We start from the raw sequence: 19,091 nt of genomic DNA, 5'->3' as shown, positions 1-19,091 counted from the left end.
TGATATCACAGTTATCACTTTATTCTACCACCTAATCTTTTATTGTTTGTGACACTTACCATTGAATGTTTTACATACCTACTGTTAAGATTTGCATTGAATACAAAAACATGTTATTGGGGTGTGAACTATTAACTTTGCAACATTTTTTGAGACCATTCTATTCAGATATTTCATAATGAAAATTAGCAATATAGCGTTATAGCAATTATAGCTGTGTGAATGCTTCTGTTCTATAAAGTTGTAAAATACTGATTTTTGTATTCACTTAGTCCAGGGAATTAAATGATAGTAGTTTAACAGAGACGTAGCTATATAGGCAAAATATAGGTTTTCCTTTTGTGTGCCTATTGTGAGAGGAATTTAACATTTTATTCCTATTTGTCAATTAATAAATCATTCATATACATTAACTTGTATGCTAGAACTGATACACAATTTACACCTAGGAGCATAATGTAAGTTGGTGACTAAATATATTAACAGCATAAAAATTTTAGAAAGGCAAACTTAAATGACTAGCAACACAAAAAAGAAAATTATTAACATCAGTGTGTATACTACTTATTGCTGCACTATACATGTAAATATGTTTTCTTTGAAAAAGAAGTTCAGTTTTGCAGCTCTTTTGTGTTCATCCATCTTTTATCAGGATGAATTTTGGATCCTAAAAAAAAGCTATTTCCTGTCTATTGTCTTTAATAAAACATTAGAAAATACAGATTATTGACCAGCCACAAAACCCTTAAAGGGGTTGTTCACCTTGGAGCTGACTTTCAGTATGATGTAGAGGGTAATATTCTGAGACTATCTGCAGTTGGTCTTCATTTTTTTTTATTATTTGTAGTTTTTTAAAATGATTTTCTCTTGTTCTTGCTTCTTGTTAAGCAGCTCTCCAGTTTGGAATTTTAGCAGTTTTGTTAGGGTACAAATTACCTTAGTAACCATGCAGTGTTGTTAATGAGAGACTGGAATATGAACAGGAGAGAACCTGAATACAAAAATAAGTAATACAAGTAATAACTAGAAAGGGAAGTTTGAGAACAAACTTCATGTTGGGTTGAAATGTGATCTTTTGTTGACTCCACCCACTTTTTCTAACCTTGGACCACAGTTATATAGTTAAAACCACTGTGCAAAGTTTCGGGACCCTGGTTTTAATAGTGTCTGAATGGCAGCAGTTTTAAATTTCCCCACTGAAAGTAAACAAGTGACATCTGATTGGTGGTTGGTGGCTGCAAAGTTTAGGGACCCTAGGATTAATAGTTAAAGAATGGCAGCAGTTTAAATTTAAACCAATAAAAGTCAAAGGATGAAATCTGATTGGCTGTTAGTGGCCCAACCCACTTTTCCTATTTTTGAAGTGCAGTCCCCCAGTGACCACCTTTGCAAAAAACACTTTGCATAAAAACTGTGGGACTGACAGCATTTTACGCTTCACCATTGAAAGTAAATAGGTGAAATATGATTGGCTGTTGGTGGCTCCACCCACTTTTTTTCTAACTTTGAATGGCAAATACCAAGTGACTAGCTTTGGAAAGTTTAACAACCCTGGAATTAATACTTAAATAATGGCATCAGTTTAAATATAAACCAATTAAATGTAATGGGTGGAAATGGATTGGCTCAGCCCAGTTCTAACCCTGAATATGTAGTCAGCCAGTGACTGATTGTGTTACGTTTGGGAACCCTGACATAAATAGTGTGAGAAAGGCAGAATTTTAAATTTAAACCAAAAAAAAATCAATAGGTCAACTCTGATTCTCTGGTGGTGGCTCCACCCACTTTTTAAAACCTAAAAATGCAGTCCCCTAGGACCCTGGTGCTAATACTCTAGGAAAGGCATAGGTAGGTTGAATTTCCCCATTAAAAATCAATTAAAGTTAAAATCTGATTGGCTGTTGGTGGCTCCACCCACTTCTTCTAACTCTGAACCGCAGTTACCTGGTGACTAGCTCTGCAAAGTTTAGGGACCTTAGTATTATTATTTAATGAATGGCAGCAGTTTAAATGTAAACATATGAAGGCTATAGGTGAAATCTGATTGGCTTTTGTTGGCCCACCCACTTTTCTAAACTTGTAACATACAAGTTTGGGAACCCTGGTATCAAACCAATAAAATTCAATAGGTGAAATCTGGCTGTTGGTGGCTCTGCCCACTTTTGCAAAACTAAAACTGCAGTCCCCTACTGGCTAACTGTGAAAAGTTTGGGGACCCTGGGGTTAATACGGTGAGAATGGCAGCAGGTTGAATTTACCCATTAAAAGTCAATAGGTAAACCCTGATTGGCTGTTGGTGGCTCCGCCCACTTTTTCTAACCTTGAACCGCAGTTACAGTACCTGGTGCCTAACTTTGCAAAGTTTGCGGACCCTGGCGTTATTACTGTGAGAATGGCAGCAGGTTGGATTTCCCCCAAGTCAATAGGTAAAATCTGATTGGCTGTTCACAGCTCCGCCCACTTTTGGGCATCCAATGATCATCATATTGTCATTCAGGCTGACCCCATGACTATGTGATCCAAGTTTGGGGGGTGTAGCCTCATAGCTGTAAGATTGGCAGCAGTTTCAATTTTCCCATTAAAGTCAATGGGTGAGATTTGATTGGCTGTTGTTGGTCCCTCCCACTTTGCTATTTTAAAAGAAACTTGAATGCCCAGTGACCAACTGTGAAAAGTTTGGGGACCCTGGGGTTAATACTGTGAGAATGGCAGCAGGTTGAATTTTCCCATTGAAAGTCAATAGGTAAAATTTGATTGGCTGTTGGTGTCTCCGCCCACTTTTTCTAACCTTGAACCGCAGTTACCTGGTGCCTAACTCTGCAAAGTTTGGGGACCCTGGTGTTATTACTGTGAGAATGGCAACTGGTTGAATTTCCCCCAAGTCAATAGGTAAAAGAGGACTTTGCTATTTTGGCTGACAAATGATACCATAGTAAGACAACTATATAACCTGATTCTAGAAGGATAGTATTAATTTAAACTTTCCAAAAAAAATCCCATAATGTATAACAGTCTTTCTTTTCTTGTGTTCTTTCCATAATCTGATTCCCAAGCCTTGATTTATCCCATATCTGTTGAGTTGATGTTGATATAGAAAAGAGATCGCTCCACTGGAAGCTAGATCACCCTAATACATTCTTTCAATTGTTAGTTGCAGTGTGTTATGAGGATATCATTTTTCCTCCAGTGTAAAGGGAAAGTTGGGTTATCCAAGAGGTCATGTAATGTGTCCAGCGGTGCATTTGTAGATGCTGCTGCCATAGGCATGTTATCTTCAACTCACCAACTCAACAACAGTTGTAATCCCCTACCCCCTCAACTTGCTGCTAAATGCATGGGCGGGATGAGGTATTCAGATAAATATTGGAATAAAGGTGGCCATACTCGGGAGATTTCAGCTGCCGATTTGGGTCCTTTATACTGATTTGGCAGCTTATCAACCCATGTATGGGCACCACCAATGGGCCTACAAGACCGATATCTGGTCTTAAATTGGGCAGATCTTGATCGGGGAGGTTTCATTTTCCCTTTGGATGTGGGACTGATGCAGTCCTTGGTCCGACAGCCCATATGCCTGATCACGCCAAATGAGTGGATCGCACCATGTATGGCCACCTTAAGAAATATTTTTTTATACAGAAGAACACACCCCAAAGCTGCCAACAAGGCACTAGTCCTCTGGTGCATGTATAGTAAATACAGCTACGTACAGCTGAGTACATAAAGATCCCTTATCTTGGGGTAAGAACAGTAGTATAAATAATGTTTAAGACAGAATTGTAAACTCTCCTCTGTGGAATTGTTAAATGGGTTGTTCACCTTTATATAAACTTTTAGTATGATGTAGAGCAGGGGTCCCCAACTTTTCTTACAGTCAAATGTAAAAAGACTTGGGGAGTAATACAAACATCATAAAAGTTTATGGAGGTGCCAAATAAGGGCTAAGATTGGCTAGTAAATCTTGGTAGTAAATCTTGTTTTTATTCAACCAAAACTTGCCACCAAGTCATGAATTCAAAAATAACTTTCTGGTTTGGGGTCACTGAGAGCAACATTCAAGGGTTTGGTGAGAAACATGTTCCTCATGAGCCACTGGTTGGGGATCATTGATGGTCTTCAGGTTTTATTACTATTAGCTTTTTTATTATTTTACTTTTTGTTCCGCAGCGCTCCAGCAGTTATCTGGTTGCTATGGTCTAATTTAACTTAGTAACCAGGAAGTGATTTGAGTGACTGATATATGAATAGTAGAGGGGCCAAATGTAACGATAAGTAATAAAAAGTAACAATAACAGTAAAATTGTACCCTCACAGAGCAAATAGTTTTTGGCTGCGGGGGTTCGTGACCCCCATTTGAAAGCTGTAAGGAAAAAGGCAACTAATAAAATATTAGTATAAAATATATGTATAAAATATAAATTATAAAGACCAATTGAAAAGTTGTTTAAAAATAGCCATTCTATAACATATTTAAAGTTAAATAAAAGGTGAACTACCCCTTTAATTTATGATAAGACTCAGCTAATCTCTTCAGCTTTAAAACTTTATATTACTGTACTTAGTTCCAGAGTTTTGTCACAAGTCTCCAGTTGTCTCTATCAATGGTTCCACCTTAATTATTCAATGTATTTGTGTGGCAGGACCTATCAAAAGGTGGTCTTATACAGACAGATTTCAGCTTATCTACCTGTGTATTGGGGCCTCTGACAGGCAATATCTGGCCAAAAATTGGTCGATCGGACAGACTTGATATTTCATCGGAACAGCCCTATATCGGCCAAACGATTGCATTAGCACGATATCGCCCACCCAAGGTGGGCATATTGGAGGAAAGATATGCTCATTTGGCGACCTCACTAAACTAGCAAATCTTACCATGTATGGCCACCTTTAGCCCACCTACCCCAATGGCAAGTTAAAAAGTATAGTTCCACAATGAAACATTGGCAGCTGAATCAGGAGCTTTGACAAGCTGTACATTGAGTGGATGAAAGAAATGTAATCACCAATAATGCAAGTCCAAGATCCCCACTGGGGCAATATTAACCTGCACTGATACATTTTAGCTTTTGTGGCCTTCTGTTGTAGGTTCAGCACCAGCTTTATTGCATGAAATTAGTAGTCAGGGGAAAACAATCTTTCAAAAAGAGAAACTATGGGACTGATAGGGGAAACAATCTTGGGATCTGATTCCTTATATGATGTTATGCAATTTCAGTTCATAAAGTCAGATATTTTAAAGGAGACTTGTCTGTTCCGTGCCAGAGAGGAGATACATGGAATGCCAATGTCTGTGAAAGTGGTTTGTGTGACATCTCTGCAAGGCCTATTTGTTGCAGGATCTGTGGAGTGTCTGTGTAATTCTGCCAATTATGGCAATCATACTTTTAGTTGCTTGGGGAGTTGCAGAATGGACTTTTACCTCTGAATATGTGCATTCAGAGAATTAGGGTTATGATACATCTTAAGATACATAAGAATATGTATCTTAGGGGGTTCCCTGGCCATATTCCAGCCTCTCAGTGGACAGATTCGGGCACAAGTTAAGTTAAAATTGCTTAACAGGCATCTAAAAGGTTGATCAATGACCATGGCTATGGCCTACTTCAGTTGGGTTTGAAGGTTTTGAAATTCTTGTTTATCAAGAACAGCAGTAATATCATCCCTTAATTTTATGTGTTGTCGATACAGTGACGCAGGTCTTGTAACTGTCCTGAGTTGCAGCTGTTTTTGCTGGTTTTGCCTCTAACATAATTTTGATAGGTCTGGTTGGGAATGGGCTTCCAGCCAAGAATCTTCTTGAGAGATCGTTGCACTGCTTGAAAGAACTTGCGGCCTAGTGATGAAATAGGCCACACTTCTGATCTAAGGCTTGAGTTATGGTAGGCAGACTTTGTATTCTCACTAGTGATGAGCGAATTTATTTAAGAAGTATGGATTCGTGCCAAATTTCACATTTCGCCATTGGCAGATTGTTTCCTGAAATTGGTGGGAAAATTTGCTGCGCAACAAAAGTTTGCCATTTTTTTGATGCGCAAGAACATTTTTGGATGTGCAACATTTTTGCCGTTTTGTGAATTTTTTGCCATTTCACAAATCTTTACAAAGATTTGCATACTTTTCTGCAAAGCAAAACGGTACAGATTCCTTTATCGCTAATTCTTGCTTATGGTGTCGTTAGAAGTGATCTTTAAGAAGTGTGGCTAACTGGTTGCAACCCTGTGTTTCTGTAAGGAAATGAAAATCTATTGGCAAGGAACAACCCAATATGCAACCATATTTGATTGAACTTCAGTTGTGCCTGTGTAGAAACTACAGGTCTTTTTAAGCAAAAATATATTTTTTTAAATTATGCAGAATGTATAGTTTCTGTAGTGTAAAGCTATTGTTATGCGTTATCATATTTAGTGCATTTTTATCAAATTTTTACTGGCTTTTTAATTAATTTGGGTTGAAAAAAGGCAATAGATCATCACTGAAAACCTCCGAGCATATATATATATGACAATACAATGGCTGGGTCTGTATCACAGTGGGGTTAAAGAGGTTTGGTTGAGGTTGAATATGATTGGCAAATTTGGGTGAATTATGGGGTGGGGCATGGGAGGTACAAACCCTTTAATCAGTGGTTTCCTTCTGCATCCAATTTTTGTACTTTGGTCCTTTCCTCTGTGTTAATAACTGAGGCTATTGATACAAATGTCATGGATAGGATGAAAGGATAACACTGCACTGCAAGAATGAAAGACTTTGCCCCAATGTATTTATTTACCAAAAGACTTTTGTCAAATAAGGAAATATTATATTAATAATATAAATCTGCTAGATTTTTGCTGGGTTCTATACCATAGTTCACTGGAAAAGTCTGCACCTGGCTTTCATGTGTTTCAGGCATCTGGAATTTATTATCCCTGTAGTACCATACCAGCTTAAATGACTTAATTTTGTTAATATTTAATTTTCTTATCAAGCATCTTGTACATTGTAATATGTACTGTGGTGTTGCGGCTGGATTGCCTGCAACAGTACAAATGCTAGAGTAGTAAAAGGAGTGTGGGCCATTCAGTGTGTGCTGAAGTCTGACAATTCCTTTCTTGCAGTGGAACTTTACAGTGCAAACATTGGCCCATAAACAGGTCTTATACCCAAAACATCATTTTGCACAATGAAAGAAAATACATTTTAGAGAAACTTATAAACCATATAAATGTATTTTTTTCTAATGAAAACAGAGTCTGCCTGTTTATATTCTGCAACCGCTGGTTCTGGCTGCTGAAACAATGTAGCAGTAGCCAGATAATAAACCTGTAGGAAAACAAACTTCTGGTCAGAGCCAGAGCACTGAAAATGACAAGTGTTGCTTTCAGTTGCAATAGTATTTACAAATAGCTGTAAATAAATGTTTAGATTCATTACATTTTGTTTTAGAAAGAAACAGCTTTGGGCTTGAGAACCCCCTGTGAAATATTATTCTTTTTTTTAGAGTGGGTTTTGCTTCTGCCTTGGTCCTACACAAGGTTTCTCAAGCTGCCGTTCCCCCTGCAGCCCACCTGAGTAATAGTACCGCCAGTGTCAGTTTGCCATGAGTTTGGCTACCACTTTCTTTGGGAATACGTGGCTGGGACACAGGCGGTAGGCGAGTGCGATAAGGTAGCCCTGGAACAAAACTTTTAAAGCCACGGAGCGCGGACGACCATGATTGCGCCCTTGCTTTGTTACGAGGAGGAATAAGTTTATAGCTCAAACTGTGGCACTTTGTTTGGAAATGTATTGTGCCTGTGCAGGACTGTGTTCCGCCTCCTCTGTCAGGGAGCCGGGCATTTGGGAAGAGAGCTGTGAATCAGGAAGGACAGCCCCTCAGCGAGCGCCACACGAATAGAGCTGCTTCTGCTCTGACTGTGTGTGTGTGCTTCCCTAACTCCACGCTGCTGGCTCAGTCACTTCACAGTAGCTCTCAGGCAGCTCCATTGAGAGAGGAAAGAGAAGGGAAAGGGGCTGGCACACTGACTGATCTTTCACCTGCCCTCTAGCCAGCTGGGAAGGCCGGCGGAAGGCGTTACCGTCTCAGCTCTGCCAATCCCAGGCTGCTCCACTCATTGAGCTCCCACAGTCACATACAGTGACATCAGTCAAACAACTTGTGATCCGGGAAGCAAATCAGCTGCAATTAGACATTAATTAAGTATTATGAAAGTTGATTATTTAAGTGAATACGGCTTTGGACTGTGTGACTATGGTGAGTATCCGGCACCTGCCGACTATTCTTCTTCTTCTTCTCAAGCACAATGAGGAACCTGCCACTTTCCTGTCCAGTTATCAATTCTCCCTGTCTGACTTGCCTTCGCTTCTATAGTCGCTTTTGTGCGCTTCTAGTTTCCATATTGCTGTGCGTTGTGACGAGCAGCTGTTGTGTAACAGGCTGTGCTACTGCTCCTGTGGCTCGGGAAACTTTCCCGTAGCTCACCCCGTTATTGCCCTAGAGGCACTTTGGGGGGCGGAGGGGGGTGGTGACAGCAGGCACAGTCAGGTCAGAGAGCTTGTTCTGTTCCAGAGCCCTCAGCACAGCGGCACTTTGGTATTTATGCTTTCGCTAAGGATTTAAATGCAGGGTACTAGGAATGGACAGTTAAGAACAGGATTTTCTTTAGGTCGCGACTGGAGAATCTAGCACTCGGTGCTTGTAACCCGGTAACTGGGCGGCACACATGTTGTTAGCCCATCAATTGGCAGAGAGAGCCCGATTAGAGCCCCATCTCTGGAGCTTGGCACCGGCCTCTCAGTCACTCGGCTCCTAGAACAACACGGAAGTTGTGCGGGTTAATCAAGGAGGCACCGATGGGCAGCGGAGAGGGATCTGCCGCTGGAAGGGAGAGACAAGGGGCTTAGGAGCTGATTGTTCTGTACAGTAGTTATTCTGGTTTTCCCTATAAGAGTCTGTGTAAGCCAAAAGGAATTTCATTAATTTGGGACAAGGCAGTGGCTGTTGAAAATAAGCGATCATTATAACATAATGATTCGTTGGGAGGATCCCTTTTTTGAAGTTTGCTATGGTGCTGCTTGTTCCTCCGGTACGTACTCCTAACAACTGGGCACGCCAAGGGGGGGGGGGGTGCGGGGGGCAGGTGAGCTGAGGGAGAGGAGGGACCACGCAATTGTTGCAGATACGGCAGCAGCGAGGAGGAATAATAAGTCAGGGTGGTGGGTGGCAGTTGAACCTTAAGGCATTGTCCTGAAAGACCGTTGCTCTTCTGTCTGTTTACAGCTCATATGCTGAAGGGTTTCCGTGGTGACAGGCAATCACACCCAAGAGATGATCCTATTTCAGCTTCAAAAGAAAAAATGTAAAATGCCCACTTACTTTACCTTGGTCCCGAGCACTGTGCATCGGGACCAAGAGATCGGGTTTATCACAGTTACATTATTATGATTCTAAACTTTGCTAACATTAAAGTTCATAGATCGTCAGTTTTATTTAAAGCTGTCCTAAGAAGTATGGCATAGATGTTTGGGTAGATCCCACAGCAATGCAAATAGCGCTCGATTGGCAGTGAGAATTAATTGACTTGCCCCTGACCAAATTGCTTTAAAAGAAGTATCAGTTTCAGCAACTTGCTGGTTACTGCTTTGTGTGGTGGGGCAGTCGACACTGTGATCTATGGGACTTCCAAGCAATGTTACAAGTTCTTGAGCGCTAAATAGGGAATGTTCAATACATAAAAAAACTATTTCAGCCTAAAAATACTTAATTGTGTATGTGCAAATGTTTTGTGTCATGTTTTGAGTCATGTCAGTGAGATCCAGTGAACGTTTTTAGAAAACAGAGCTGTTCACCCTTAAGGCACACAAGTGTGTGTGATAGTTTGGGAGGGGGTAAAACTAACATAATGTGGCAACAGGTGGGACTGAACAGTTCAGAGAAATCCCCTTACTGTATTTATTTTGTTCAGCTGCCTAGCCCATTCTATAGGAAGTACTCTGAAATATCTCACTTTAGAAAGGTTTTTTTTTCATCTAAAAATAATGTTTGTCGCCAGTAGTGAAATAAAAGGAAGATACTTCTTATACTGTAATACTAACACACTGTATGTGTAGAAGTTTCTTTCTCAGCATTTAAACCCTATAATACTGAATAGTCTGAATTGTGCAGAATAAAGGGTTTCATGATAATCTTGGATTATACATATTTGTTATTTTATTTACCCTATTTACTTTCATACAGCCTTGAAGGACTTGATTTGTTAAATCTCCAAAAAGTCTTGCATTTAAAAGGCTGTGATGCTTTGGGCCCAAGGTATTATAACTAGCATGCACTTGAGTGTCCCATGTTTCCTTTCCCATTAGCTCACTGAATACATTTTCACTACATCATTGTCAGCAATATAAGATGTCACTGCCGTCCCTAACTCACCAGGCCCCAAGATGACAGCAAATTTACATTTTTTAATTAAACAAGTGCTTGTTTTGTGTGTGTGTTTTTTTTCTAATAGGGAAGGGTTATGCAAATTAAATGGTTGTGTATCAAAGATTAACAGAATTTGGAAATAAATTTTGCAAGCTCTGCCACATAAAAGCAATGTGGCTTCTTTACAGTAGACTCTTCTAATCTGATTTCCCCTGGGTAAGGGAGGAGTCTGGTACCAAAAATGTATGTTGTGGTCAATTAATTGACTATATGTTTTTTGTTGTCTTACAAAATATTTACAGAGCATTTGACTGTCAAAATATTTACAGAGCATTTGACTGTATACTTCAGAATAAATGCATGCAATGTTTCATGTTAAATTTGTTGCACATAGAAATGCACAATAGTATAAAGGCTAGTTGGAACATAGTGTATTCTAATGTCTATCTGGTGCTGTTTGTTTGCAGCCCTTTTCTTCATGTGATTTTTGGCGGAGTTGCAATGTGCAACTTTGGTCTGTCCAGAACCATTTTAACCATATTCCATGTGTAGTAGTAGTGTATATTTATCTGTATTCTATAAGATGAGTTGAGGCAATTACTCTTTACATAGCAACATATAAAAATGTAGTTGTGTAGCAGTATAATGAAACTGTGGGAATTTTTGTGTACATTTCAGTGAAATGTGTTATTAATGAGGCCTTAGTATTTCTCATACAATCACTTGCACTTGAGTTATTAACTCTACACTAAGTTATTAACTCTGGAGCAGTCTTCCCCAGTTCACTGACATTTTTGGTGTTAATAGTACTTACACCTTAAAGTTATATTAGCACTGTATTTACTAAATGTAAAATTGTTTTTGGTGATATTAACACTAAATTTAATAATACTTCAGACCTGGCTTGAAACTGAAAAAAATAGTTTTATTAAAAAGTGAAACTGTTCTTGCCGATCATTAAATATGTATTTTAAACATATAACATTTAAATTGTGTTATTAGCACTTCGAATAGAGGGTGATAAAAACTACCTGTTTTCTTGGCAAAAAGGAAGCTGTTTTTAGAAACAAAATAATTCTACCCTAAAGGTTAGGAAATATTGGCCTGTAGTTAATATAGTATAAGATGTTTTAACCCTGTCAGTGTCTCCATGGTGGCCATAGTCAACAGCACTTGATGCTGGGCAACATTCCTCATTATAAAATAGCAGGGAACCTTGAAACACACAATATACCCATGTATTCATCTTTTTACTATTTATTGGCCTGTTATGGTCCCTAGGGGGCCAAATGTATTCTGCATCTTTCTTATAACTCCTTTGATAGTAGTAGATTGCATTGCAGGCTACTGCCCATATTCATTCTTTTAGCATTTAGGATGCACGAGTTATAATCTCTGTGATAAGTCCCAATGCACAGAAGTTTTTTGTGTAATTATTGCTTAGGGAGGAATTCACCTCCAAAAATTATATTATTTCTTTATTTATTAAGCTTGAAACTGTTCTATATGATATAAAAGGGTTACAAATCATTTTACACACCCATATACCCATACATATATATATCAACAGTGAATGAGCTACATAGTTACTTTGGGTTAAGACAGGAGAATAGTCCTTAAAGGAGAAGGAAAGTCAACAATTACTGGGAGGTGGCAAAAGTTAGGCACAGTGTTTGTATTTACTTACCTGATACCCTGGGCTGATGCTCCTATAAGGAGAAAACTGTACCGACCTTCCAGCAAGCACCACTTCCTCTTCCTGCTTCATCTTTCTTTCTGCAGTACACATTTGAAGTAGAGTAAAAAGCTTAACTTTAACAAAATAGCCAGCTTTTTCAATCTACTGTGCATGCATTGGCCCACGCTCTGTGGTGCTCACAAGAAGAACACCAAGCTGGGGCAGTTTTCTGCTAACAGGAGCACTGGCCCAGGTACCAGGTACATGAATACAATCACTTGGGAGGTTCTTAACTTTTGGCACCCCAAAATGATTGTGATTTTCCTTCTCCTCTAAAGTGGAAATACTGACCTGTAGTGAAACTAATGGCTAGATAGTTATGTGCTATTTTTTTGGGGGGGGGGGGGCTTTAAAAACGTGGACTTTGTATAGTACTACTCCCAGCAATAAAAGATAAACCACAAGCAATTGCCTGACTACATTTCTTTACTTGTACTTACAAGCTGTCATGTCTTGGGTTTGGACCTAGCAATGGCTGCTATCATGATCATTGTCCTTTACAGTCAGTAAGGAATCAGTCTTTCCTGTACTGTAAGCATTTTATTCTGAAATACTTTGCCATTTCTTTGATACTAACCAGACTTCTTACTTTATATCAATCAAAGAACACACCCATTAAACAAAACAAATATCAGTGACACACACATCTATATATGCATATATACCAAATATTCCTGCTGCTGCTGTTGTTGTTGTTATGTGTGTGTGTTTGTCTAGTATTAACCAAGAGGAGAAGTGAAGCAAATAATTTCCTGTTCTTCCTGTTATCAGTTAGCAAATATATCAGTTGACAGGTTTTTTCACAATACCATGCTGATTATAGGTGAACAAAATAAAATGAGAAACATTGTACCAAGATGCATTAAAACAAAACTAAATCTAATAGTAGGTGTAAAACTACTGGTCTATATATTGTTTTGTTGAGTAGTGTAAAAGTTATGTTTAATATTGTTTAAAGAAGTGGTAGCACAAAGATGCATGAAGGGAACCATCTTAAGTCCAACCGCTGCTAATGATGCCCCATATATAATTGCATACATGTATAGATTCAGTGCTTTTATTGTGTTGCTTGGATTTTAACACATATAGTTAAAATAACATAATAACAAAATAACATAATAACATATTTATTTCTTGATGTTAATACACATTGTAAAGTAATAACTAGAACCAATTTATGCCAAGTATGCATTTACATGGAAGTTGCCATAGATTTTATATGTATACTTCTATTCTGAGGGGACAGGCTGAATGGTAATTTTTACAGAATATTTAGTATTATTATTATATTGTTGGTCTGTCTGGATCCCTTTTCTAAAAATAATTTTAAAGGTTTTACATTTTGAGCATGTAGCCTTCCCAGATTTAAGATTATAATTTTGGAGACCAAGTTTTTAATAGGGGTTAACAAGATACATTTAAATGTGACCACTTGAGTGGGATTTCTTGGTTGCTTATGGACACTTCATGTATGAGTAAAACATGACATTTTTGTTGCGATTTTAAGGGGGGGATTTCCCACTTGTTGTGTGCCAGATATCACCAAGACTTGCTTTACGTTTAACGTGGATTTCAAGGATCATTACATTTTTTTGCCAGAAAAAGTTATTTTTAAAATCCCATATAGAAATAGGTAACATATATATTTAAAACATTTAAAAGTGGTTACCTAAGGACCGTGTAAACATTTATTAAGTATAGCTGTTTGATTGTTGCAAGTATAGAGAAATATCTTGTATATTAAATAATTATTAAGAAATCCAAAAAGAGATCAGATCACACTTTCTTATTTTATGTAACAAAAATATGAGTGGATTCTGTTGATCTTTATTACTAACTTTGGGGAGGGAACCATCTCATTGAATAATTATTACAGAGTACCAGCTGTCAATGGAAGCTCATTGGGAGGGGGAGATGGGCTTACTTTGTTCTGTAACTTGAATTTAGAAAAAAAAGTGACACTTGATCAGCCCTGGATGACTGGAAGACACCTGTTAGCTGAGCTAAGTGAGTAGGGTACTGGTTAGATCAGGAGTGTTTCTGAGGGAGGGGGGCTCAGAATTTGTGTTATTCACAGCTTCTAACTAGCTGGAGGTCAAGCAGATTTATGACAGTGTAAAAAAAGTTCTCAGATGGAACTCCGCTACTTTAATATATTCATTTGGTTCATGTAATGCCCAGTCCTGCAGAATTTGCTATAAACAATGTAAGTTTTTTGTTCTGTGCTGTTATTCATTTGAACTGCATTCTCAGCACAACAGCTGCAAGACATATATGCCCAAATTCACTGAAGAGATGTGACAATTACCAGTTGTTTCATATGTTGAATTGTGAGTTATCTCTTGAGATAAAATAATTCTCAGCTTACAGAACATTTTGTGTCAGTTTGCTTTGGTAGTATATTACCTTACAAAAGTAATATAACCTTTTTTTACTAAACTTAAAAACCCGGCTTTTTACAATCCTAGGTAGGAGACTGGTTGTTGTTACTTTTTCTAACTTTCTGTTTCTGATACAGGGGCCAGCATTCATCTTGCTTTGCTGCACAAACTAAGGTCCTGCAGCTACTGTACTTCTATCTGACTTTTAACTGCACTAAGTTCAAAACAGAGAGAGAAGAACATACCTTTAGGCTGATGCCACACGTGGCGTTTTTACGCTGCGTATTTTCTAATTTTCTCAGCTGAAAAACGCCCGATATCATCATCCATAGAAATAACTTGAAAGACTCGAAGCAAACCACACAATGCGGAAATACGCTAGAAAACGCCTTAGCACGGATTTTTCAAGCGTTGGCCGAAATACGCCAGTATTTGCACAGCAACCTATTCCTATGTATACACAAAGGCAGCTGACAGACCTAGCGGAAATATGCGGCATTTTTTGCTATTTCGCACTATTAGCACCATGGAAACGGGATTTGCTACGTCACCAGTACTAGGCTGAAAAACGCCATAGTCAGGGGCTGTGTGGCTTGTGCTGCGTTTTTAGGCTGAGAAAAAACGCAGCGTAAAAACGCCACATGTGGCATCAGCCTTAGGGCTCTTGCACACAGGTGTTTAAATGTGCATCTATTAAATGCATGCAGTGCTTCAGAATGCAAAACATTCAGCTTGGATTTCTCTTGGATATCATATTTTAAAATATAATCATATGCATACAAATGCAGAATGTGAGTACATGCAAAAAAAATTAATCTCATATGCTATGGGGAAAGTCAAACTTGTGCATCAAATATATCGGTCACTTCCTTTGGCTCTAATATGAATTAGCTGCAAACTTTTGCTGCAACAAGAATTACCAATATATTTCTGTTCTTAGGTATAAACATATATAAAAATATATACATTTAAATATATATATTAATGTGTTTTTGCCACAGTTTGTTTTTGATATTTCATATGCAAACCAGTAGAACATTTTAGGCCCTTTGCACACATCAGAAGATTAAATCCAACTTAAAGAGGTCATACAGGCTGCAATACACTCCTTTAGTGAGGTCACCAAACGAGTGGATCTTCTCCTGATATGCCCACCTAGGGTGGGTGATAGGGCCAAAAGATCAAATAAAAAGGACACGCATAGGCGCCGTTAGACTGTAGACTGCATCAACAAGCTTATGCGGTCCCAATCTGACAGAAAATTCAAACCTGCTGGTCAGAATCAGCCCAATTTTAGGTCAGATATCGGTCAGGTAGGTCCTTCAGGGGTGCCCATACATTGATCTGAAGGACCCATATAGGCAGCTGAAATCTGCCCCTGTATGGCCACCTTTAGACTTTTATCTACATGTTACTATGGTTGCCCCCTTTTTTTACTATTACACTAGCTACTACTATTATACTGGCTACTACTATAAAGGCTGGCCCTTCGGGGTGCTTTTGTCTCTGTCCATCCCATAGTCCTATCATCAGTGGTGCACACATACACTTCAATTTGTTTTGCAAGGTAACTGTCTAATCATTTAATTCTCAAGCAACTGTGTATCTGGTTTTTGTGGTAACAGAACCATATTTTTTATTTTTGGTTTATTTTGGTTTGGTTTTTATTTTATGGTTTATTTCTAGGGCAAAATAAGCATTTTAGAGTTTTATATTAATATAGTTTAACAAGTTGGCAAGGTACAGCATAGAGTGAGGTATATGCTTAGTCACATAGATTGTGATAAGCTCATCCAAGACACCTGGGTGAAACAACTTTAAGGCTGATGCCACACCAGGCGTAGGGCTGATTTTTTCGGCAAGCGGAAAAACGCTTGCCGAAAAAATCAGCCCTACGCCTGGTGTGGCATCAGCCTAAGAAAGGTTGTTTGCAATAGTTGCCTGAAAAAGCATACACATTGCAGTTTTAGTCAATGGGGGCTGGTTTGGGTAATTTAATACTATGTTTTTATATAGAAACATAGTGCTGTCCAAAACAGCCCTATTAGAGTGAAGACACACCCAGCTACTAGTAGCAGCTACTTTTTAACGTCTACTACACTCCAGAAAATACCTTGCCATAGAAAATACTGAGAATTGCCACTGCTAAAACGCACATAGAGACAGTTAATGATGAGCATCACTGTCTATATTAGTAGCCACAATAAGTAGCTGCTACTAGCAGCTCAGTGTGTCTTCACCCTTAAACAAACTTACTACTTTCCATGTCCTCTCCTTGTAATCAGCTGGCTAGTTTAAATAAAGACAATGACCTCTGTATAAACATCTCCCTTTCTTACCCTCTTCTCTTGTGAGTTCATAAGGGATTTATCTGTGCACAAATTAACTACCTTTGTGTACACAAAAAATCATAAAAACCCAGGAAATTGTAAAATTAAAAAAAATTAAATGTTTTATTTTGATCTGATTGGGTTAAGAAATAGCAAAAAACATAAAACTTCTTGAATAAATCAATGGCCAAAATGTGTGTTCAAGGCAAGTTATATTATTGAAGTAGGGCAATTCAAAGAAAATTGTCTCTTTCACCTCTCTAGTGCTTCAAAGTCCCCTAACTATATGGCTTGAGATTAGTTTGGCTGAACACTAATGTTAAGGATCCTCCTTGATTTAACCCCTAAGCTAGCGCCTAGCTAACACCTAATTAGCATCACAACAAAGAGATTCTACCATAGACTACACAGGTGCTCTGAGCCTCTTACCAGATTTTGTTATGCAGCGCTTAGCCAGAACCCGGATGCAAGTGCTTTTTAGTTGTGCACTAAGGGATTCGCTGTTCTTTTGCACTTGGGTCTGGGGTATTCATAAATTACCTCTATGGTCTCCCATTATAGACATAAATAAAAGAGAAGCAAAATTCTTTTACATTGCTCCAAATTGCACTATGACCTATGATGTAGTTTAGTTGCAGCAAGAGGCAGTGTCATTAGTCTGCACGCAAACAGATGCCATGTGGCTTTCTTTTTTCTTTGTTAAAGGTTTTGCTTAACATTTTTCAGCAAATTCAGAAGACCGTGTTTGGAATTGTATAGCTCTTTGCTGGTTTAAGTGTGGGGAGTAACACTTTTTGTAACAGTTGCTTTCTTTGTGTGTATGAGAAGATCAACAGTTGTTCTGCAAAGTGAGAAATGTAGGAACAACTGTGGATTGTAGCCATGTCAGTATAAGCTCAGTGAGGACATTTGGAGGATACAGACACAGACAGCTAGTCTTTTGCCTTTTAGAGTAATAATACTGACTCATATTTTCCTTAGTACAAAGCAATGTGCATATAGTTACAACTGAGACTAAGAAATAATCTTGTATACATCACATTATTAAAAAGGATATAAATATGTTTACATACACACACTCACTCACTATGGGGGTTATGTAATAAAAGATATAAAAGTTTGTCCAGGGCAAAGTAAACCATTAGCAGGCAGCATCTACTGTTTAAAAGCAAACTTCTTGTTTGTTGCTGGGGGTTACTGCACTGCAATTTTAGTGCCTTTTATTACATGTGGGGGTATATGGCTAAAAAAAAATCCGTCTCCACCCATTATTGCTTCTACTTGTGATGATCTGATGCAGAAAAGGCTATGTAAGGAAGACTTTGGAGCCAAAATGCTCAATGTTTTGGAACAGAGATCCACCTGTCACCACTTTGTGTGACTCTAGTAGGCACCTTACAGTCAGAGCAGTGACGACAAGTAGAGTGAAATGTTCAGTCGCCACTGTTATCTCCCTGATGGCAGCAGTAGTCGAAATGCCCTGTAGCATAGTCCTTACTGCTAGAAATCTCCCTGTCATTGGAGTTGCTGGCAATGAAATGACATACATAAAAGTAATATGTGTAAGCTTACAATAGACTGGGCACATGTTTAATAGTAGGCCCATAAAACCCAAGTTTTAACTCTGGGATTTCTTTCTAGTAAAATGTATATTTTTTCTGAAAGTTTCTAATAAATACCAGAAAGTGACTCATTCAACAGTAGCTTTGAAAATAGTTGTAAAATGTCCCTTGCTATTGTAGGTATTGCATTTATATGGACTACTTGGGACCTAGGGCTACAGATAAGGGATCTTTCTGTAATATGGATGACCATGCCTTAATGCTGCTAAAAATCTTAAAACCCTGTAATATTGTTTGCCATCAGCATTGATTTATGCGAGCTTTGATGCACAATGCATCAACAACAAATGCACATTACTCTTTTATTATTACAGAGAAAAGGCAAAACTGTCAATAATTAAGAATTTCCAATAAGAGATTCCATGCATTTATACATATATATCACTTTGTCTTTATGATGTAAAAAGAAGAAGACAAATATCAGACTGGAAATGTATACACATAAGCTCAACTTCACTGTGTTTTGATTTTTTATATCCATTTTAAAAATGAGCTGTTACTAAGCAATGCACTGAGCACTGCCAGAAACATATGTACTATATGGGCTGGGTTTGGTAAGAGCATAAGTCAGCAGTGGCTAATCTCCTTGCCAGTACATTTCTAAGCACTTGTGATTAT

General features: G+C 38.3%; 1 protein-coding gene across 5 annotated transcripts in view; it reads left to right on the top strand.

Moving 5' to 3' along the window:
• casz1 (castor zinc finger 1) overlaps window positions 1-19,091 on the top strand; it is a 280,717-nt gene that overhangs the window by 208,215 nt on the left and 53,411 nt on the right. For 2 of the 5 annotated variants that reach the window (XM_018095836.2, XM_012966967.3), the window contains exon 1: window positions 7,815-8,236. The exons of 1 other annotated variant lie outside the window; for it this stretch is intronic. In XM_018095836.2, coding sequence (XP_017951325.2) covers window positions 8,188-8,236 — 49 coding nt within the window. In that variant the 5' untranslated portion in view covers window positions 7,815-8,187. Of the gene's footprint in view, window positions 1-7,814; window positions 8,237-19,091 lie in introns of those variants that run through there. 2 more of the 5 variants (XM_012966965.3, XM_018095835.2) reach the window with 2 other exon arrangements.

This window comes from Xenopus tropicalis, chromosome 7 (assembly GCF_000004195.4).
Source record: "Xenopus tropicalis strain Nigerian chromosome 7, UCB_Xtro_10.0, whole genome shotgun sequence".
Taxonomy (NCBI): Eukaryota; Metazoa; Chordata; class Amphibia; order Anura; family Pipidae; genus Xenopus; species Xenopus tropicalis.
This window is presented reverse-complemented; position numbering and strand designations above follow the sequence as displayed.